This window comes from Phycomyces blakesleeanus, assembly GCF_001638985.1.
Source record: "Phycomyces blakesleeanus NRRL 1555(-) unplaced genomic scaffold PHYBLscaffold_7, whole genome shotgun sequence".
Taxonomy (NCBI): Eukaryota; Fungi; Mucoromycota; class Mucoromycetes; order Mucorales; family Phycomycetaceae; genus Phycomyces; species Phycomyces blakesleeanus.
Window position 1 is genome coordinate 1043794 of NW_017265140.1, and position 23805 is coordinate 1067598.

Sequence of the window (23805 nt, forward strand, 5' to 3'; positions counted from 1 at the left end):
AAGTTCCTTTAATACAAGATTATGATTCGAATGTATAGCAAATATACAAATGTAAAGCCACACAACTACATTTTTCTTCTAATTGAATACAATAAATATGCGTTATATTTCTTATCCTAACATATGAATATATTGTGACCAAGTGATTCCTTAAAGACAAATCTTGAAATTGACCAATAAAGACGTGTAGTTGAACCAGAAACATTTTGCCCTATAGAAGAAGATAAAAGATATATATATATAAAAGAATACCTGTGACTCGAATACTTTTTAATTCTTGCTTTCTTTGTGTATATATGGTATATTTGATGATTATTGTATTATACATTATCTATATAATTGGTACAAATTGTCAAGACAGATACACAAGAATTCAAGAATCAAATTTATTATTATTACATAAGAACTTTATTGCGATCATCTTATTTTATTTTTGCTTCTTTAGGGGCACACACATCTTGTATTTTTCATTTTTTGAGATCTTGAGATGGATTTTTTTTAAAAAAAAAATGTTCAAATTGGTATTCAGAAAAACCCACATTCACACTTGCAACTCACCCACAGGTACATAATCTCCGGTATGATTGATCTGTAGGTGACTGCAACCTTAGTCATTGGAATCTCAAATATCACTTGTGTTTAAGCTTATACTAATCCTTATGTTTTATTCATTTGATTTGTACTATATTTTGATTTTATTTTTTATATAAAAATAAAGAAGACAATCAATAGGAGAGCATTTGGAAATATTAAGCATATATATATATATATATATACATTTATTACAAAAAGCACAATTCAATTAATGATCTTTATATATATGCATTTTACAATTCCTTTCCTGTTTTCAAGTAAAGCAAAAGAGATATATATATATACTTGGAATTGTATAATATAATATATACGTTAATATGTCAGCTTACTATCCGGATAATAATTTATAAAGTAGGTTTATATTTCTATATCTTTATATTTTTTCTTTGTGTACTATTTTATGTATAAATATGTATAAAACAGCCTCTTTATGGTAATCATCTTCTATTTTCCATCACCCCTTATATATATATAAGATTGTATTTTTGTATAATTATTTTTTTCTCACCTTTATTTCGCGGGGCTTTTTTTTTTTTTTTTTTATATACTATTTTATACTTTATACTTTATACTTTTTTTTTTTTTAATTTTTTTTTTTAAATTCCAGATTAATTATTCCCTGTCTGACTCGGTGAATCTTGTCTATCTTGTCTGTGTGTCTCTGCGTGTATAGAACTATAACTCTTTCTTTCTTTCATAACCTCATTTCCAACAACAGCAGCAAAAGTCTATTGTTTTTCAAATAAATACCTATAAATATATAAATAAATAAATAAAGAAAGAAAGACATGTCCGCTACAGTTATTGACGGAAAGGCTATTGCACTGTAAGACGAAGAAGTTGAAGACAAAAGAAGAAGCATGACCATGTGGAATGACTAGACTCTTTATTGTCATTCCTAACCTGAAATCTCGGTTTAATTCTTTTTATTTTATTTTATTTGAGGGTAGATCTGTGCGTACTCAGGTGAAGGAAGAAATTTCACAGACCAAAAAGAACTTTCCTCAGTTTGCTCCTCATCTTGCTATTGTCCAAGTTGGTCAACGCGAGGATTCTTCTATCTATGTGAAGATGAAAGATAAGGCAGCCCAAGAGGTAAATAAATAAATTTATATCTGTTTGTGTAAATCCAAACAATGATAATAATGCTGATCTTAATGCACAATAGTGTGGTATCACTGTAAGCACAGACAAGTTACCTGAATCCATTACCGAGGTCGCTCTCTTGCAAAGAGTAAAGGAATTGAACGATGATTACAGAGTCCACGGCATCCTCGTCCAGATGCCATTACCTTCTCACATTGATGAAACCAAGGTTATCGAAGCAATTGACTACCAAAAGGATGTAGATGGGTAAGAAAAAGTCTTATATATATATGTGTGTGTGATGAGGATGATTTATTGTGGTTTATTTTTAAATTAATGATGATGAAATTGTGGGGATCCTTATTTGGTTTGCTTTTATTTATTTTTTTGCGAATACTAATTATGATATATGCATATTGTTGGCATTAAGTTTCCACGCTCTTAATATCGGTTACATGACCAAGCGTGCTGGTAGCCCTCTCTTCAAACCTTGTACACCCATGGGAATCATTGAGCTTCTCAAATCTACTGGTAAGCGCATCTCTATATAAATAAAGTTTTTATATATCTAAACCTAACTGCTTTTTTAGGTACCAACTTGGAAGGAAAGCACGCCGTTGTCATCGGTCGTAGTGACATTGTGGTAAGTTGAATGAAATAAGGATATATATATATATATATATATATATTGTGTGTGTGTATACTTGAAAAAAAAAGAAGTCTAAACTAATCAACTTGACATATATATATATATATAAAGGGTGCACCTGTTGCTACTCTGTTGACCGGAGAAAACGCAACTGTTACTCTTTGCCACTCCAAAACCTTTGGTCTTGAAAACATTGTAAGTTACATATACCATAGTATGTGTATATACATATTTAACTCAAAAATATTTATCTATCTATCTCTCTCTGTGTGTGTGTGCTGGGGTATTCTCGTAAAGGTCAAGCAAGCAGATATCGTTGTAGCTGCTATTGGAAAGGCCGAGCTTATCAAGGGTTCCTGGATCAAGCCTGGAGCTATTGTCATTGATGTTGGTACAAACGCAGTCCCAGGTAAGAAAAATCATTATTCTTCGCATTAGTATTAGTATTAGTATTAGCAGTAGTATATGTATAGAGCTCTTTCGATCTTTGTCTTTCTGTATCAAAAAGAGTCTGTTTTCTATCTCAGCCACCAGTGTAATTTATTTATTATATATGTTACAAAATGTATTTTGGATCTGCCTCTTTATTGATCAATCTATATATATATATATATTATTTATACACATAAAAGACTCTACCAAAAAGTCTGGGATTCGTTGGGTTGGTGACGTGGAATACAGCCAAGCAAAACTCGTCGCCAAAGCAATAACCCCCGTTCCTGGAGGCGTCGGACCCATGACAGTCGCTATGTTGATGAAAAACACTTTTATCAGTGCCAAGCGCTGGCTCCACCTGAGCTGCAAGCGCGACATCGTCCCTCTGCCTCTCGAACTCTTGACTCCTGTCCCAAAGGATATCGAGATTGCCAGAGCACAGACTCCCAAACACATGTCTCTCTTGTGCAGTGAGATTGGTCTCGGTCCTAGCGAGGTAAGTGAACTAAAAAGTACAATAGCTGTAGTTATGGTAGAATTAGTGGATGAGGGGGATAGGCGGTCAGACAGCTCCCAAAAAAAAAATAAGAATAAGAATCATTGGAGCTTGTAGTCAATCAATAATATATTGATTTACTATTTGATTACAATCAAATTAAAAAAAAAAACGAACAAAAATTAGAAGAGTTTCTTGTTGTTGTTTTTGGGTGTTTAAATATATTATAAATATTATATATATATATATTATTGCTTTATAATAATTTTCTTGGTCAAAACAAAAATGTGCCTATAAAAGCAAAAACTGTCCAATATTATCCAATAGTATTGCTTTCAAAAAGATTCTTATTCAAACCTTTTTACGGCTGTCTACCTCTATTATTAAAGAATATATACATGGGTTAATAATGAATGTACAACTAATACCTTTCATACAACTACCCATTTTTATCATTTTTTTTCTGTATATATACAACCCAAAAAACAATAACACAGTATGAGCTCTATGGTCCCAGCAAAGCCAAGATCAGTCTTGATGTTTTAAAGCGTCTTGAGCATCGTAAGGACGGTCGCTATGTTGTTGTCACTGGGTAAGCTTCTCCACACAATCCATATATATATATTGTCAAAATAATCTAACAGTTATGTATATCTTTTTAGAATTACCCCTACTCCTCTTGGTGAGGGCAAGTCCACCACCACTATCGGTCTTGTGCAGGCCTTGGGTGCCCACCTGAACAAGGCTGCCTTTGCATGTGTTCGCCAGCCCTCTCAGGGCCCTACCTTTGGTATCAAGGGTGGTGCTGCTGGTGGCGGATACTCCCAGGTTATTCCTATGGACGAGTTCAACCTCCACCTGACTGGCGACCTTCACGCCGTCACTGCTGCCAACAACCTCTTGGCGGCTGCGATCGATGCCCGCATCTTCCACGAGAACACCCAGTCCGACAAGGCGCTGCTGAACCGCCTCTGCCCCGTCCAGAAGGGCGTGCGTGTGTTTGCGCCCGTGATGAACAAGCGTCTCCAGAAGCTGGGTATCACCAAGACCAACCCTGCCGACCTGACCGAAGAAGAAGTCAAGCGCTTTGCACGCCTCGACATTGACCCTGCCACGATCACCTGGCAGCGTGTGATGGACACCAACGACCGGTTCTTGCGTCAGATCGAGATCGGCCAGGCTGCGACCGAAAAGAACATGGTCCGCCAGACCGGATTCGACATCACGGTCGCCAGTGAAGTCATGGCCGTCCTGGCCTTGGCCACCGACCTCAAGGACATGCGCCAGCGACTCGGCAACATGGTCGTGGCCAGTTCTCGTGGCGGCGACCCCGTCACTGCAGACGACATCGGCATCGGCGGAGCCCTGACCGTGCTGATGAAGGATGCCATCAAGCCAAACCTGATGCAGACCTTGGAGGGAACTCCGGTCCTGGTCCACGCCGGTCCATTCGCAAACATTGCCCACGGAAACTCGTCCATCTTGGCCGACAAGATTGCGCTCAAGCTGGCCGGAACCGAGCAGGGCGCGAGCAGCTCGGGCATGGAGCCTGGCTATGTCGTGACCGAGGCTGGATTTGGTGCCGACATGGGCATGGAGAAATTCTTTGATATCAAGTGCCGTGTGTCTGGCCTGGTTCCGGATGCCGTTGTCATCGTTGCCACCGTCCGTGCCTTGAAGATGCACGGCGGTGCTCCGGATGTAGTCGCCGGCCGTCCTCTGCCCGAAGCCTACACCCAGGAGAACCTGACCTTTTTACAAAAGGGATGTGCCAACCTGGCCAAGCATATCCAGAACGCAAAGAAGTTTGGAATAGCTGTCATTGTAGCCGTCAACCGATTCTCGTAAGTAGAAATAGACTTGTAGATTGGTGGGTTAGTAAGTAATTTAAGGATGATAATGATACTAATAATATAAAAAAAAAAAATTTTAACTAGATCTGATACCGATGCTGAAATGGAATTGGTTCGCAAGGAATCAATGGAAGCCGGTGCTGACGACGCAGTTGCCTGTGACCACTGGGCTCGTGGTGGACTTGGTGCAGTTGATCTGGGCAAGGCTGTGGTGTCGGCCTGCGAGAAGGAGAAATCGTTTAGATTCCTTTATGACCTTGATTTGCCAATCGAGGCCAAGATCGAGTCGATCTGCAAAAACATCTATGGAGCAGACGGAATTGAGTTGAGCGATCTTGCGAAGGAAAAGATCAAGACCTACACCAAGCAAGGCTTTAGCAAGTTGCCGATCTGCATGGCCAAGACCCAGTACAGCTTCAGCCACGACGCCGCCCTCAAGGGTGTCCCCACCGGATTTGTGGTCCCCATCCGTGACATCCGTGCTTCGGTTGGTGCCGGGTTCCTGTACCCCTTGGTCGGATCGATGCAGACCATGCCTGGACTCCCAACCCGCCCTTGTTTCTTTGATGTCGATCTTGATGAGAGTGGAAATGTCGTTGGACTTTTCTAAATATATAAATAAATAATTTAATTTGAACAAGTTCAGAGCATCATTAAACTACTATCACCTACTATATATATATATGTATGTATGTATTACTTGTTTTAAATCTTTCTTCTTCTTCTTTATAGAGGTCAATAATAAAAGACAAGCAAAGCAGACAAGACAAAAAGATTATATTTTTTAAAATAAAAAAATAAAAATAAAGACAGTTTTTTTTTATTGCCATTTATGTATATATAAATATTGATTTTTGTTTTATTATGATATAAAAGAAATTCATTGAATGTTAATGAAGTATATATGAAGGGAAGAAAGACTTTTTACAATGATGGAGGAAGAGGAGGAGAAGGAGGAAGGTAAGGAGGTAGAGGGATTGAATGAATAGAGTGACTGATTGATTATAAAGGATGAATGAAAAAAAAAAGGTGAATGTGTTGGAAAATGGAAGTTTTCTTTTCTTTTCTTTTCTTTTTTCTTTTTGATACTCTATTATTATTTTCACTCTTTAATTATTACTGTTATTATTATTTTTTAAAATGCTCTTCTACTTTTTGATGGGCTGCTGCTGCTTTTGAGTTGTTGATGCTTTGACAGCAGGCTCTGCAAGCTGGTCTGGTGTGGCAATCTTTTCAAGAATGGTGATGTGACTTGAGGTCTTCTTGGCATCGTGGTATTGGTGGAGCAGAGAATCGACATTGTCGAGAGAGAGAGGACGGATATCGGCCAACTCCTTGATCTTCTGGGTCACCGCCTTGGCATCATCGTCAGTCATGTCAGTCAAGCGAAGCTGCTCGATTCTGTTCTTGACCGCGTTCCATCCAGTCAGACGGTGGCCAATGCTGACATAGCGCGACATGCCAAAGTCCTCAGGCTTCAGGATCTCGTAGGTTGAGGGGTTGTTGAGGATGGCCTTGGCGTGGATGCCGGCCTTGTGGGTAAAGGCACAATAGCCAGTGATGTAGTTGTTGAAAGGAACGGCGACCTCGACAGAGTCGGCAACCAGGTTCTCGACATTGCGGATCAACTTGAGATCGTATTTACCCATCACGTAGTCCTTGTCTGCGGCGTACATGCGGGCAAACAGACCACCGAGAGGAGTGATGCCGTTGCGCTCTCCGATACCCAGTACAGAGGTGTCGATGTGGGTGGCGCCGGCTTCGAGAGCAGCATAGGCGTTGGCGATGGCGCATCCGGTGTCGTTGTGGAAGTGGCACTCGATGTCGCAGTTGACTACACTGCGCAGAGTCTTGACGAGCTCGTAGACCTGGCGAGGGTTAGCACAGCCAACGGTATCGGCAATACCGACTCGGTTGACACCGATCTTGTCGACGGCCTTGTAGATGCTGAGCAGATCAACGAGATCAGAGCGGAAGGAGTCTTCGGTCGAGAAGCGGACCTCACGTCCCTGGCTCTTGATGTATGTGATGACCTCGATAGCCTTGTCGGTGATGTACTCCATGTCTTTACCGTGCGAGAACTCGCGCAAGTAGCTCGATGTACCGATCACAACGTCCACACCATCCACACCGGTCTCAACCGCAAGTCTGGCGTCGTCCATGTGGCAGCGAGTGTGGGTCAGGATCTTGGCTTTCAAGCCCAGGCCGGCAATGGTCTTGCAGTCGTTGTAGGACTGTTCCGAGGCGGCTGGAGAAGTCAGTTCGAGGTAATCAACACCAATGGCATCAAGAGCCTTGGCGATCTCGACCTTTTTGGCAGTGTCAAAGAATGCATTGGCAAACTGTTCACCCTCTGTAAGAATTACAGGATTATGTTAATATATGCTTCTTCTTTATAAAATATGTATGTATGTATGTACCTCTCAGAGTAGATTCGATAATCTTGAAGCTAGAGATGTTGGACATTGGGTCGGGATACTTGGGCATGTAGGGAGAAACAAAGGGTTCGCGAGTGCGTTGGGCTGGTGCAGCAGTGACAGCAGGTGTTTGGGAAAGATCTCTGGGAGGCGACATGTTGTTTGTTTTAATGGTTTGTGTATAGAAAGTATAAACTAAGGAAGTAGTTATGGAAGAGTAATAGAAATTATTAGCAAGTTAAAGAAAAGAAAAAGTTAAACCTTTTTATACGAATTTATTACCCTTTTTTTTTTCTGTGTTTGTTTTACAGAGATCTTTTTTTTTTCTATTAGTATTTGGGTGTGCGTGTAGATTATCATCAAGGCATGAATCTGTCCATCCTTTCCATAACCGAATCTTGGTATCAAATCTCCGACGTATGCCCTATTATGGTAAGACAGATCTTAACATCTTTGGGAGATTTTTGTTGTTGTTGCTGTTGCTGTTGTTGATTATGATGATTATGATATGAGTATATAGCACTTTCCCTATTAACCTATTTGACTTGACTTTATAGTCTATTCAGCTCACTATGCAATACACATGTAATTTACAGTGTATGGTGTATATTGTATATTGTAATATAAAGTTGAATAGTGGGTCTAGATATTACTATAGTCTGATAATTTTATTTATATTATATTTTTAGTATGTGAGCTAGTAATAGAAGAATATTAATAACAATAGCAATAGCAATAGCAATGATGATGACGGTGTGAGTGTGAGTGTGGAGCAGTTTACTTGGCACCAATACACAAGAAAACAAACAAACAACTAAGCTTGATATCATGTACATGCAAATGGGATTTGAAATTTGAAATCTCAAATATCAAATATCAAATCTCAAATTTGAAAAAATAAAAGATAAAAGATAAAATATATATATAATTGTGCGACGATTGGTGAGTAATACATGTCATACAAAAAGGAATGCTCGGTTCATTTCACTCTTATATTCTTGTATCCTTGTATCTATTGACATGACAAAGTTGAAGATCTGTCACTTTCTATTTACAGGTTCTTGTATTTTATTACCATCATTATTTGTTCCAATCAAACGAATGGAAATCTCAAATATTGTGATCTGCTATGAATTTCAATCATAAATTGTATTAAATATCTAAACTGATAGTTAAACAGGATATATAAAAGTGTCTTATTTCAGGGTTTTCTTAGACTAGCAGGCGAAAGACCTTGGGCAGAAAATGTACATATATATATATATCAAAGGATAACTTGACACAAAGTGTGGAGGAGTGTGGAGTAGGAGATTTTATTTTATTTCTTTGATTTTTGATAAACATCTCTGCTTATTTATAATTGGGAAAGAGTTGAGATTATCTTTGTAAAATCAACATCATTGTGTTTTAATTGGCTGATCTGCTTTTCTATTTCTTTTTATGGCTTTTATTTGTGTACAAAAATAAAAGAAAAAAAAATTAGCTTTACAGTATGATATATTAATCAGTTTCAAATCCATTCAATAATTCATTCAATTGCTTACAAGTTTTATGTAAAGATTCTTTATTTTCTTCTTCTTCTTTTCTACCTAAATTTTTGCGTATATTAATGAAGCTACAAAACATACAAATAAGGTAAAAGCACGAATTCCAATAGATATTAATATATATTTGATGGACAAACTACAAAGTATAGAAGAAAAGGTACAATTTACACATTCTTTCACAATTGATTGGTTTATTAAAACAAGTAATAAGTAATAAAGATATTTAAAGGAGGCACTTAATAAAAATAAAAATCAAAATTCAAAGCACAGAGTACATTTCTATTACATTTTGTCTTGCCTTGTCAGATGTTTTGTACATTTTTATTTCTGTAGTATGCCATTAGTATAATTGGTACAATATTCAATGGTCCTTATAGCTGGTGCACAAAATGATACACCAATAATTAACATACATCTTTTACACCTATATATCTGTCCGTGTGTTTATGCTGTGCTCCTGAATTGTTGGATATTAACTGTGCCACCCAATTGTGTAGCATATATATATCAAAAAAGGAGGAGGTGGAGAAAGATCAATTCATCTTTGTGAGGTTAGTTGTACATGCGTGATTTTGTATTTTACATTCAGTGTGTGCTTTTCAACTCTCTTCATTCCAACCAAAGAAATTACACACACACACAAATATATGAATTTGCACAGGCCACATTTTCTCCTTTATATTTGATTTTTCTTTATTTTTGTTTAAAAATAACGATCAAAATATAATATGATAGTCAACTCCACTGAGCAAGAATAGCAATGTCTTGCCTTTATTATTATTCTTATTACCGATGCGATGACTTCTGAAAAGGAAAATAAAACAAGCAAAAGTTTAGCCATATCTATATTCCAAATATGTATATATAGAGAGAGTTGAATTTGTTTTTATTTTCAAGACTAGATTTTTCCATATATTTTCTTTCTTATTGTTCAAACTTTGTACCAATCATTCTGTTTACAGACAGCTCTTTTCTTTATCACTGTTCTGTATAGTCAATAGGGTAGAATGTCACGTTTTATATACATGCAATTTATTTATTTCCTTAACAAAACATTATTACTATTCTATTGATATGCTCACTCAGACCCAAACCTTGTGGTTTTTTTTTGTTTTGATTCTCAATTATCGGGTAATTTCTAGCAAAAAATAAAGGAAAAGGGCAACAGTACCGGCAACGGCAATAAGAAGAATAAAAATAAAGTAAAATAATAACGACACCGACAACGGATGATGATAATGACACCAACCGTAAACAATGGTAGAGATTTCCGAATAACACGAGTTTTATCGGCTAGATCCGCAAAGACTATATTACCACTCCAACAGACTTTGAGTGGGTAAAAGGGTTCTTCTTTATTCTTTATTTTCTAATAAAGAAGTGTATATCATCATCCTCTTTTATATATATATTCACTTGACAATAGATTGCACACAAACTCAAATAAACACAATAAAATAAAGAGTATAATAGGGATAATGATCCTTTTATTCCTTTTAATCGGCCAAGAAGATAAAAAGAAGAAAAAGGCCTATTTCTCGCTTTGACTCTCTTCACCCGATCAGGATAAAACTCACATGCCTAATGACATTCTGGAAAACAACGTGGTAACTCAAAGAAAAGAAACTGTCTGGCAATAGCTAACTCTTTTGGTCCATGAGATCAATAGACCACAATGACAATCATAAAAGTCATGATTACCACAACATTTCTTAAAGGTGGTTAAAGCCTCAAAAGAGAAGGCGCTTTGATATCGTACCAAGAACAAGAAATATATATATATATATACATAGAATGTGTATCTTGCTCTTTTAAAGACAAAATCTGTATTACAGCACAATATATATGTGTGTTATATATAAAAAGGAATCATTTCCTCAAAATTGATTTGCTAAACTAAATCAGACAAAAATATTCTTCCTTAGAGTAATATATAATTAGATATAATTCAATATTGATTGAATGACTGTCCGTAGCACAAATTTTAGAAATTACAGATAGTGATTTTGTAATTCTCCAATGCTTTTGTGTTGATTATAATAATTATTAATCATTTGTCTTGTTATTCCTTTTAACTTTCGACTAGTATTATCTGTATATATGCTGGTATTTTATTTTAGCACCTTGATAGACTGTGAATATACACATTATATATATATATAAAGAAACTTTTACTAATTTTTTTTTTGTAATTTTGAATTTTAATTTGACTGTTTTTTTGTTATTATTATTTTATGTGTGTGTGTGTATTCTTTTTTTTTTCACAGCTGCTACTACTACTTGGTATACATCCATATACATATAAATAAAATATATATATAAATACTATATACATACTATATACATACATACAGACCTATATACACATTATACACGTACTATACATGACAATGCACGAAAATAAACGCGTCAAATTGGACACCATTGAATCCAAAGCGAATACAAACAATGTCGATCATCAAGAAAACACAGCCAACAATAATGACAAACCCAAAGCCAAAGACAAGGGAAAGGGCAAGGGCAAGGCCAGAGAAGAGGATATTGCAGAATTAGTAGTACCTGGATTATCCCAAGATGAAGTCAAGGAAGAAAAAGAAGAAGAAGAAAAAGAAGAAGAGGAAGGAGAGGAAGAAGAGGAGGAAGAAGAAGAAGGAGACAAGAGTACATCATTGGCAGAATTTTGGAAGCATGAATATGGTGATGATGACGATGAAGATGATGATGAGGATTTCAAGTCTGATGAAGAAGAGAGTGAGGATGACTATGAAGAGGATTCTGATGAAGTGGATGAGGATGGACCTTCTTCAGCATCAAAGAATGTCAAAAATGCTTCGTCTTCGTCTTCGTCTTCTGCTTCTGCTTCTGCCTCTTCTTCTTTTGGTTCTGGCTCTGGATCAAAAGACGATTCCAAGACGTCTCTTAAACGTAAAGAAAGAGAAGAAGAGGAATAAAAGATTAGCATACGTGGTTTGAATTATAGTTAATTGATTCATTAAATTAACGAATAAATGCTTGTATGTTTGTATTTGCTTTTGAATGTAAATTATTATTATTATTATTTTATGGCGCTGATGTGATTTCTTGTTGGGTATTCATGGTCATGAAAGGAAGGCCAAGAATAAAAAATATATAAAAAAAAAAGGTCAATCAATCAGTCAATCAGTCAATCAGTCAATCAGTCAATCGATCAATTAATCAATTAATATATATATATCTTTATCTTTATCTTTATCTATCTATAAATACATATGCATTAATTGATCATTTATATATTATCTTTCTGTCAATTCTGTCAATCGTGTATCAATGGTCTGACCACTTATTCAGCAATTCAGCAAATTCTTTTTTGAATGACAAAATTACAAAAAATGATCTGTTTTATATAGATTTATAGTTATATGCACATTATTATTGATGATTTGCTTAATTGATAGCCAATGGTCAATATTGAGATTAATATCAAGTAATGGTAAAAATATTTTGATCTTTGATTTTCTCGGATCATGATTGTGATTTGACTGTAATTTGAATATAATTAGAGTTTGTAACTGTGACTGTACTTGAAAATACTATAAATACTATAAATATTATAAATATATATACAAAATAATTTATCCATCAGAGCACTTTTTTTTTTATTTTTTTTTTATTACATACTTATTTACTTAATTAGTAATTCGATTTAATAAGCTTCAAAGAGATGAACCAATATACAATGAAATAAAATATAATCCTTTGTCCCTTTTAAACACTTTCCAACCTTCTTATTCCTGAGTGTAACGATCAATATGTTTGTTTGTTGAAGAGTTAGCTGGTTTCAATTCACCAAATGCCCAAAGGACGTCCATACTTTGGTTTGGATGATGGTAAAGATGACAGCGACAGGGCCGGATATAGGATACTTCTTGTGTTGAGAAATCGGCTTCCGATAGACGATCGGGTTACAAGGTCGACATGTTCACAAGAGAAATATGTATGAAAGAGCCGTGGACAATCCTTTTTAGTAAAGTGACATTTTTATCGTTTTCAAACTGACAAAATATACCGTTTTTCAGTGTATAATTAAAAGGCAATTAATTAATTAAAATAAAGCCCTTTCTTAAAATTCTTTATTCTTTCACGCCAATACCACTTACTGACCTGACACTAATGCAAAAATAAATAAATAAATAAATGCTAAAATACTTGACACTGCACCAATAATATTATATCTCTTTTATATTCTCTTGTTTATAATAGTCAGCAGAATTATGTATATAAATACATACATACATACATTATATAAGCATTTATTATATATACGAAAGAAAAATAGAGTAATTGTTGGCTGATTCCCTTTTTATTCCTTTCCATCTTTTATTTTCTATTTGCTCTTTGTCTTTTTGTTCTTCTTCTTTTGGTTGATTTAAACACGATTTTCAATTATCCAATATAAAAATATAACTAAGAATAAGAATAAGAATAAATAACCGCTCTCACCCGAAGATTTATATATAAATATATATTACATAATATAAAAAAAAACTCGTTGCTGTGACACACACGCGGTGTAATACCAGAATTTGACAAGAATATATTCCTTTTATAGAATAGCCAAAGAATCAAAGATTTCGTCTTTTTTCCTTTTTATATATATAATAGTGTATTTTATATACATGTTGCAGGAATTACAAAACACAAAAAAAAGTGGAGAATCGGCTATACCTTTAAGCTAATACCCTTTTATATAAAATAATTACTAATATATATATTATTACAATTGTTATTGTTGTTTTGCGTTGTGGCAAATTGTGTGTGTGTGTTTATTGAGTTGTAATGTTGTTGTTGTTGTCTATAGAATGAATAACGAGAAATGTACAATGAAGAGGTGGAGGGGGGTTTTTTGTTCTGTTCTGTTCTGTATAAAGGTAGTAGTAACAGTAATAAGTCTATAATTAAAATAAATAAATAATATAATATAAATTACAAAGAGAAAAGATGTGCATGAAAATATTGGTGATGATGATAATAATGAATATGAAGATGATGTTTAGGGCTTAAATAAATAGTGTATAGAAATGCTTAGGGGAGTGTTTCTTTTTTGGATAGGGTGAAAAAGAGAGAAATGCTTATAGTGAAAAATAATTAAATAAATAAAAAGAGTATGTGCTGTCTATAGTGTTTCTTGTTTCTTTTTAAGAAAAATGCTTATAAATGAATGATGTGTCTAAACGTTGTATGAATGTGTTGGGTGCGTATGATGGCAATTGTACTATGATTATAGTAATAGTAATAGTAATGATAAACGGCAGAATTTCTTGTGCTGGTTGATTGGTGACGATGATAATTGATGATAATGATGATTATGATGGTGATGGTGATGATAATTGATGATAATGATGATAATGATGATAATGATGATGATGATGGTCTTGATTTTGATTTGCTTGGATTTGCTTGGGTTTGCATGGAATTGGATTGGATTGGATTTCATTTGACTGTGTTTTTATGTTACCGGTTGTTTGGATTGTCAATGATTTGGTGATGCAAGATAATAAATGTTATATAAAAAAAATGCAGATGAAATGTGATGCAAGTCTAATAGAGGTCTATGGCGGTGGTGTAGTATGAGTATGATGGTTCGATCGAGTCTTCTTCATTGATCGAGTCGGGAAGCGAGTTATATGTTCGTTCGAGATAGTCAAGTCGAGGACGTAATTGTGATTCAATATAATTACGGAACCACATATCTGTGGTCTGTTGGACTAGGGTATCGAATGCACGGTTGTAGTTATCGATTGCCTCTCGTGTTGTCTCTAAATCTCCAGGATAATAAGGTGATCCAACAGAATCTCTAGCATAATTGATCTACAAAACACATAAATTAATAAAGTTTTCTTTAGATGAATCAAATGTTATAATTTACCTCATCAAGAGCATAGGCATATAATTCGTTTACACCAGCCGTTTCTTTGGCAATGTCTAGTGTGGGTGATGGTGGAAGTGAATTGGGTCGTCTAAAGAGGTTTGGGATACTGGAGAACAGACGCTCTGCCTTTGTGCTGTGGTCAGACATGAGTGTAAGTGAATCACTCAATTTACGTTTATGGGTGTGTGAGTGTTCTGTTTGTGGTGAGTCTGTGGGTGTTGGTAGGTAGGTTGATGCGGAAGAGGTTGATGATTGGTTTGAACAGCAGCTACAGTCTGATGTTCGTCGTTTTGTGGATATGGTAAGTGGGTCAGCAGAGAAACGAGACTTTAGACTGCACCATTTTGATCGTAGTGATGATGGTTGTTTAGAAAAAGGCATGGTGATGTTAAGTATGAATGTTAAATGTTGATTGGATGCTAATGTGTATGTGTGTGTTATGAATATATATATATATATATATATAAATATATATAATATTTTTTGTTGTTGGCAAAGGATGAAGGAAAGCAAAAGAGAAACGAAAATGGCTGAGATTTACAAGTATTTATATATATTTTTTTAATTTGAAAATTTTTTTATATATACAAATTTATTTATTTATATTAGAGTTTATTTCCATGGCAACACACGCTTTTTTTTACTTTAAATGTATCTTTTGTATATTTAGAAAAGCAGGGTGTCCTGTGCCTATCTTTGGTCTATAATATCAATGATTGCACGATGACAATTCTTTTAAATCCATGGCTGCTATTGATTTCCTCTTCATGTTTTTTATTTTCTTCTTATTAGTTATTGGCAGTAATTGTCATTAAACCTATACATACAATAGAATATTATTTTGACAGCGTTAATCAAGTTTATCGAACTGTATCAAGGATTTTAAACAGCCAATATTACGCTTATTTTTCTTTTATTCTCTAAAGATTATATTTCATATGATTCTTTGTTCTTTCCTCATCTCACATGCATTCTCACAGATCAACCGATTATTTTTTTAAGGATGATTTATTAATTAAATATATATAAAATGACATTTAAATGTTTATACGGACACATTTGTAATCTATTTGTCCGCTTTTTCTTCGGTATTCAATTTTTATATATATCAAAACAGCAGACAGAAACTGGAGAACTTTTGACCAACTCAAAGATCCGGAAAACCGGAGAACTGGATTTTTTTTGGTAAAATTGAAACATAATGATCCCCTTTTTTTTAAGAAAAAAAATAGATGACTCAAAATGTTAAGAAATACTTGGGATAAGAGTTTATCACAAGCCAAATAATAACAGTAGTATCATTTGTCAATTACACCCTGAGAAATACATACATTGTTTATATATCTATTTTCTTATAATCTTTATCTTTCTTGTACCTCTTTTGGTAAATATTATCTACACATTACCAAATCGACATGATACAATACAATGCGATACTACACAATAGAATAGAATAAAATCCAACCCAACCCAACCCAATTCAATTCAATTCAATTCAATTCAATTCAATGGACTTACTTTATTTGGGTTAAATCCCCACACAAGCACACAAGCACCAACCCACCCACCCACATACCCATATAAATAAAATTACATATTAATCATAAACGTACGTGTGCCTTACTTGACTCATACTCCCTTTTTTTTTCTCACTCCCTCCTTTCTCTTATATTTTATTGTCTATCTATCGATTTATCTCTCTCTTTTATATTTTTTTTTTACCAGTTTGGGTCGGACTAGAAAATCCATTATTATTATTTTTATTTAAAAAATCGAAATTCCCAAAAACAGTACACAATAAGCCAAAGAACATGCCAGAAATCTATTCACAGCCCATCAAAAATAAAAATAAAAATAAAAATAAAAATAAATTTTGAATAATTTATTGAAACACATTCTTATTCTTAATATCATTATTATTTTTCAAAATCAACCATCAGAACAAGAACGAGATTTGTGCTCGTTATTAACAGTAAATAAGTAAATGGTAAAAATAGCACTAGACAAAATAAGAGAAGCAAAAACAAAAGCAAAAAATATGTGCATTTACATATATATATATTAATCGGATATTATATAAACCGATATACATAGATAGATATATATCAATTAAAAAATAATAATTATGTGCTCGTTATTGCTATATAATACTCATTGATACAATAATCACAAGTAGATAATAAAAGTGCGCGGCTGGGTTGAACCACGACGTCGTCGAACAGACCAACAAGGATACCAATCCCGTTCCTGCCGATGTGACAGGGGTAACCTTGGTCAAAGCATGGTTGTTATTGCTGTCATCACACACCGATTTGGATTTGTAGGTCTTGACGGCTCCGTCAGTTGTGTAATTCGATTTAGTCAGGACAGTAGAATAGCCCAGGGAGTCTAGAATCCTCAGGATGCCTGGACCGATTGGCGAACGGTACACCTGCGACACAAGTGTACCATTGTTGAGCGTCGTATTGTACCGAATGACCGGCAACCTGTCGTACATCTCGCTCACAAGCTCCTCGAGTGTCTGGCCAGTGATGTAGTGCCGCGTCATGAGGAAGTCGGGTGTGCTGGCATATTGGTCATCGACGTGCGAAATAGAAATCCCGGGTCGATTGTTGGTCCGGTCAAACTGTTCTGATTGCGAGCTCAGCACGTTTGAGCCCGTCAGGAGTGTCATGTTCTGGTAGGTCTGCTTGAGATAAGGGTCCGTATTGAAGCTGCTGTTGGCAATCAATGGCCCAAAAAAGTCAAACCGAAGCGTCCTTGGCTGCGACATCGAGTTCCAGAGCTTGCGTGCATTCTTGGCCTGGCTAGATCGATTGAACTGCCGGACAAAGTTGATAATAAAGGCGTCGCTGTCCTGAACACAGAAGTTTTGCATGTCGAATCCAATAGTCGACAGATTTGCATGACTGACTCCATTTATAGTAGTAATGTTAAGCGGGTTATTATCACCACTGGCATCATTTGTATTCTCATTGTCGCCTGCTGTACTATTGCCAGTAATACCACTACCGCTACTACCGCTACCGCTACTACTACTACTATTGATACTGGTCGTGCTCGTATCGTTGTTTTCAATCACACTCACAAGGAATTTGTCAAAGATCATCGTCGGTTGGAAGCCGGTAATAAATGCCGGCCCGGTGTCTTGATTGACGTACCAGTAAGGCCCTGGAGTCACAATCTGCAGATCGGTCGCATCAATAAACCCATCCACCAGTGTTCTGAAAGGCGATGCGTCCGTCCAAAAGTATGCTGCCCAGGCACTGATGAACCCCAGGCCATGCAACAGTTCGTGGAGTACAATGTACCGGACATCGATCTGGTGTTGTTGAATTGCGGCCGTGTCATTAAAAAACCAATATTTCCCACCAGGAGGAACATTACTACTAGTATTACTATTCGTAGAACTTGCGTTCCATCCTTCACTCTGGGCCTTGTCAAAATCAACAGCGGCCATATACGCATCATGGTTGATCTCAATGTCTACGTCATGGTCGGCCCAGACCGATGTATTACTGTATGGGGCAAGCTGTTTTGCAAGTGCCTGAGGGTACACATAATTCAAGTCGGCCCCATCATCAAAAAATGGCAGTGTAAACTAATGTTGCTTTGAAAGTTCAATAAAACCCCAAAATAGATAGGATAGATATACGAAATGTGCTATTTACTTTTAACTAATATATAATTAGATATGTTCTTGCTTACTTGGGAGGTGGGTGCACCCCAGCCATAGGTACCATTGTTACACTTTTTGTCACAGAAATTATAGTATGAAATCCATATACTATAAAGATGTTTGGTTGTTATCCTCTTTGAATAATTGATCGATTCATATGTATTTTATCGTTATCATCATTATTATGATTTTAATAGTAAAGTAAGAAGATATTAAAACATACGTCATGTTGTTTTTGATTGTCACCACCTGGGTGAAGGTATTGATGGCCGAATCGACGGCATCTTTAACTTTTCCGCAAAACACCTTGTCAAGTGTACATGAAAATTGATATTGTACCAAGGCACCGACTGTATTGTTGGATTGTGAGCTGGTTACATTGGCTCGAGTGGATGGGGTTGCGGATGCAGCGTATGATAGTTGAGCTGTTCGTGTATGGGAAAGTGAAGAAGTTGCGGTTGGGAACCAGGTGGATTGGGAATTGATCTCGAGTGAATTGTCCAATAATAGTAATCTTTGTAATGTTATGTCTTTTAATGAGGTTGAAGAAGAAGAAGAAGAAGAAGAAGAAGAAGTTGATGCTAATGAGGATGCTGATGAGAATGCTGATGAGAATGCTGGTGATGGTGGTGATGTATTGTCTTTATCTGAATCTATTGATATTGATTCTGCATTTGTAATAACAAAAGATAATATGAAGGAGAGAAGTAGTGTTTGTGTGATCCATTGTATATTTTGCATCTTATAATAAAATAGAAACAAGAACGAACAGCAAGAAAATAACAAAAATAATTAATAATTAATAATTAATTAATTATATTATATTATATTATATTATATTATATTATATTATATTATATTATAGTATGAATAATATAAATAAAATAAAATAAAATGGAAAATGGAAAATAAAATTGAAGAAAAGAGTAAAATGAAATAGGAACAAAATAAAGAATTATGCTTTCTACCTTGTCCCTTACTCAGCTATCATTATCTTTGGTAACCAAAAACACATACAAATTAATCAATTCATTCATTTGTATATTATTATTATTTTCTTTCTGTTCCTGCTCTTGCTCTTGCTGGTTTTTATTTATTTATTTATTTATTATTAATATAGAGTTAAATGACAACTGTCAAACCTCAGTTATACAAGGTATCACAGTGCTAGTAATAATCATTTTTTGGTAATCATTTATATTATTTATAGTATTATATAAGCGTTTTCTCTGTGTGTCTTGAGAATTAAACCAAGAAAAATAGATAGATATGGGGCATCTTACGGACAGACTGGCAAGACAGACAATATTTTCTAGTAGGACACAACATTGCTATTTAACCAGACTAATTAATTCTGACCACCTCTCTGGGTAGATGCCTTTCTCCAATCCTTCAGGGCAAAATTGGCGTGTACTGGAAACTTGTCACTGAAATCTTATGCTACCAACTTCTTTATGTCCGATCGAATGTATACAATCACGCACCAGAGGAATATCTTTGCAGAATATGTTCCCACTGATCACAAGGAATGGCTAATTTAAGAATTGGCAATCTGGGTGATATCAATGGAGGTGACAGAATTTTGGAAATAAATTAAGCGTGAAAAATATCCTGCGTACTTTGGAGAAGTCATCTGCTCTCAAATTAGCCACAAAAGTTGCTGCTCACGTCCGACGTCCAAAATCTAAAGACCATTGACACAAACACCGATTATGATTTGCCAATACCTGTTTTCTACATCGGCAGCGTTGGAACCTGATAGTTTATTTGAAGCAGATTTCTCAACACAAGAAGTATCCAATTTAGCTGATATTGTGAATGATATTTCAAACCAGAAAAAAAAACGGAAGTCCTGTCAAAGCAGCTGTAGTACATAGTATCACAAATCTGCAATTCTACATAAATTTACCCTTCTTTTACTGTATTTCAATTATCTCATGCTTTTTTTTTATATATATAGTTTTCATGACACAAAGGACGGGGATTTTCACAAGCCAAGAAATAAAATAAAACAAATTATTCTTATGTGTGCATGTACGAATACACCAATGCACCAATGTTCTTATGTTCTTATGTTTATATAAATGAGCAAATTGTCTGCGTATTTTATTGTAACAAATTGTTTTTCTTTATTTCTTTCTTTCATGTGCTTGATTATAAAAATTGTTAAAATACCAAAAAAACACACACACATACACACACAAACACAAAAAAAAAGTTGGTTCCTTTCCGATCATTTCCATTTCTCCCCCAAAAACCCAATAGCTCTCCTCTTTGTCTTTTCCTTTTATATGTATATAATATTACTTCTTTCACCTTTATATTCACATATGATCCAACCTTGGTAAACAATATTGGAGTAAAGATATAATACAGTAGAAACCTGAAATTTGGATAACAACAGGTGAAAGTGAATAACACACACACACTTGTATATAAGTATAATATTAATATTACTGTTCTTCTTTTTTGTAGCAATAAAACAAAACCAACCGACCAACCGACCAACCAAAAATAATACTAAACCACATATTTCTCATATACTGATTATTATAAGAAGAATACCAAAATCCAATTCTCAACTGTATTTTGAACAGAAAAGCTACAATAATAATAATAATACAAATAAAAGTAAAAGTAAAAGTAGATAGCAGCAGCAAATGCCAAATGCCAAATGCCAAACATAATGCACTCCACATCCAATAGAAAGAAACCTATTACCCCTCCTCTTTCACCCCCTTATTTCACGTATTATTTTAGTTTCCTCAGCACGTACTATCTTTATTATCTTTATCAATTCCAATAAATAAATAAATACTCTATTATCACTTTTATTTATTTGCTTCATTATTTATCAACCTCTTCTCTCTTTCTCTTTCTCTTTCTCTCACTATTCTTCATACACGCTACAAAGCCTAAAAATATAATATTTTCTCTACTGTTGTTGTTTCTACTTGCTGCTCATGCGGTCAACCATGGATATGTATCGATCTCTATCCTTATTCACAACCAATATATGGGACACGATAAAAAACCAGCTCTACAACGCCTGGTACCACATCTACAGCTCCATATTCTGGATCTCATCTCTAGCAAGTTGTACATCGAGACCAAAAGCACAAGACATCTCCACAAAAAGCACTTCTTCTGTTTCCTTAAACAGATCCATCAGTTTTGATCTTAGTACCCTGTCTCCCAAACAAGTCCATCCTTATGATTATGACCAGGATTATGACCAGGATCAAGTATCTTATTTTAATAGATCTTTATTTAAAAGACATCGACCGCCACTTCCAAATTTCTCAAACACATTTACAGACGAGCCAAGAGATCATCAGATACCAGCACAGCCTGAATTAAATAGCATTATCAGTGCCGGTGATCGCGAAAAGCCAACCAGGCGTAGTTTCAGAAACCATTTCCAGACTCTAAAACACCGGCAGCTGTCCTTAAACGACGTCAAACGCTCTCTATTTCCTCGTCGTCAGTCAAAGGTCAACACAGCAGACAGTGTACCTAACTCTCCCATACCTAGTCATCAGATTGTTTATTTATCAGATCCAACTACTCCTACTATTACCGATACTCCTACTTCTACTACTGATATCATTGCTACTACTACTGCTGTTGATTTGGCCGGCTCTGTTCCGATTTCCACTTCCACTTCCACTTCTACCTCTGCCTCTCTTCCTATTCTTGCTTCTGTTGAATCTATCAAGGCAGACTGCATTCACCGTCGCAGATCTGTATCGGATGTACTTCTGAGATCTATATCGGCGTGGAAGCAAAAAGACTCTAGGGCAATCTCTCGACAAGAACCATGGAACGTATCTGCTCCAGATCTATTTAATCCTTCTGTGCAGTCTCTAAACACAGGCTCTAACAGCCCCAGTATTCCTACCGGTCTCTCCGATCTTGGCAACCTTGAAGACCTCGGCGACCCTAACGACTTCAGTAACCTCGGTGGATTTAGTAGCAGCTGTTCATCAAACAAGGATAGAATACTGAGTAAAAGTCAATCATTTGCTTTGTTTCGCCGTAAGACAACGATCGGATCTTCTAGTAACAAAAAATAACCTAAAAAACAAAAACAGCAATAAAAAGGTTCTCAATGTAGTTATTTAGTGTTTGGTTTCACCCCTTCCCTTTCATCCCTCATACCTCCTTCATATACCCTCCTTTCATCCCTATTTCTTTTTCTCAAAAAAAACGTACACACATTTTGGAGTTGTGAATGTATTGTCATTATTACTGTCGACATTAACATTACCATTACCATTATTAAAATAATAAAGATGATTTCAAAACATAATATGTTTTTTATATATATGTATAGATAAATCTAATAAGCACAAGCTTTAATTTTAATTTTTAATATCCTGTTAAATAAGGAGACCATTACGGACATGCTTACAGGACATGCTGATGAGACTAAATTGAATAATTATTCCCGACGCTATAGTGCCACCTTTAATAAGTATTACCGAAATGAGAGGATTTTAAAACCGGTTGAAATACTTTTCGAAAACACTTTTATTCATTAACTCATATATGACAATATACACAAAAGCCTTTTCTATCAACCTAGATTAATGGTTTGTCTTTTATTGATAGAACATAAGTTTCCCAATCTCTTCAAAATTAGGTGGAAATATAAATGCATTTTTGTAGTGGCTTAAAGAAAATTGACGATATTGAAATGGTAAAAGCATAGTATCTTTTAAATATTAGTACCTAAACAAAAAAGAAAGCTGACGTACAAACAATCTATACCAATGAATCAGCTGTAATGCCCTACACGCATCAAAGTTATACTCCACTCCATGGAATTTATTATGAGAATGTACCCTCCTCTATAATAACTATGTCGTGGCAATTTAATATACCTTAATGTCTGTTAGCTCACCTTTAAAGATTCCAATATAAAAGCTGTCTGTACATCTTTGGCGAGTTGCTATTATACATGATGTTAAAGGATATGCTTTGTAGCTTATCAGTACTTGTCTACTCTTCTTATTTCAATTCAAATCATACTTTCCACTGTGAATATAATTGAGCATGTGTTTATGTAATAACGAATGAAGGATACCAAGCATTTACTAATATTCAAAGTATGAAAATGCTTATAAATAAGGATTATT

General features: G+C 35.2%; 6 protein-coding genes across 6 annotated transcripts; 3 read left to right on the top strand and 3 right to left on the bottom strand.

Annotated features, from left to right (window-relative positions):
* The first annotated feature begins 1294 nt into the window (after positions 1-1294).
* PHYBLDRAFT_77721 (hypothetical protein) lies at positions 1295-5941 on the top strand. The gene is made up of 11 exons (XM_018443291.1): positions 1295-1420; positions 1545-1689; positions 1763-1947; positions 2111-2211; positions 2271-2323; positions 2441-2524; positions 2627-2738; positions 2962-3260; positions 3758-3852; positions 3923-5104; positions 5198-5941. The coding sequence occupies exons 1-11, from the start codon at positions 1383-1385 to the stop codon at positions 5721-5723; spliced, it is 2820 nt and encodes a 939-aa protein (XP_018293532.1). The 5' UTR covers positions 1295-1382; the 3' UTR covers positions 5724-5941.
* Positions 5900-7758, bottom strand: PHYBLDRAFT_132711 (hypothetical protein). Its single transcript, XM_018429516.1, has 2 exons — positions 7534-7758; positions 5900-7466 (listed from the first exon to the last, which is right to left on the bottom strand). The coding sequence occupies exons 1-2, from the start codon at positions 7685-7687 to the stop codon at positions 6262-6264; spliced, it is 1359 nt and encodes a 452-aa protein (XP_018293533.1). The 5' UTR covers positions 7688-7758; the 3' UTR covers positions 5900-6261.
* A 6896-nt stretch (positions 7759-14654) lies between these two features.
* PHYBLDRAFT_166735 (hypothetical protein) lies at positions 14655-15366 on the bottom strand (the record flags this gene model as incomplete). The annotated part of the gene is made up of 2 exons (XM_018435467.1): positions 14655-14924; positions 14983-15366. 2 exons carry the CDS (start codon positions 15364-15366, stop codon positions 14655-14657), a joined length of 654 nt encoding a protein of 217 aa, XP_018293534.1.
* A 1543-nt stretch (positions 15367-16909) lies between these two features.
* On the bottom strand, positions 16910-17806 carry PHYBLDRAFT_158419 (hypothetical protein). Its single transcript, XM_018433784.1, has 2 exons — positions 17162-17806; positions 16910-16965 (listed from the first exon to the last, which is right to left on the bottom strand). Exons 1-2 carry the CDS (start codon positions 17756-17758, stop codon positions 16915-16917), a joined length of 648 nt encoding a protein of 215 aa, XP_018293535.1. The 5' UTR covers positions 17759-17806; the 3' UTR covers positions 16910-16914.
* Positions 17807-18090: 284 nt separating this feature from the next.
* PHYBLDRAFT_158420 (hypothetical protein) lies at positions 18091-18803 on the top strand. Its single transcript, XM_018433785.1, has one exon. It carries the CDS (start codon positions 18269-18271, stop codon positions 18599-18601), a length of 333 nt encoding a protein of 110 aa, XP_018293536.1. The 5' UTR covers positions 18091-18268; the 3' UTR covers positions 18602-18803.
* A 2836-nt stretch (positions 18804-21639) lies between these two features.
* On the top strand, positions 21640-22740 carry PHYBLDRAFT_166737 (hypothetical protein; the record flags this gene model as incomplete). The annotated part of the gene is made up of 1 exon (XM_018435468.1): positions 21640-22740. One exon carries the CDS (start codon positions 21640-21642, stop codon positions 22738-22740), a length of 1101 nt encoding a protein of 366 aa, XP_018293537.1.
* Positions 22741-23805: the final 1065 nt, after the last annotated feature.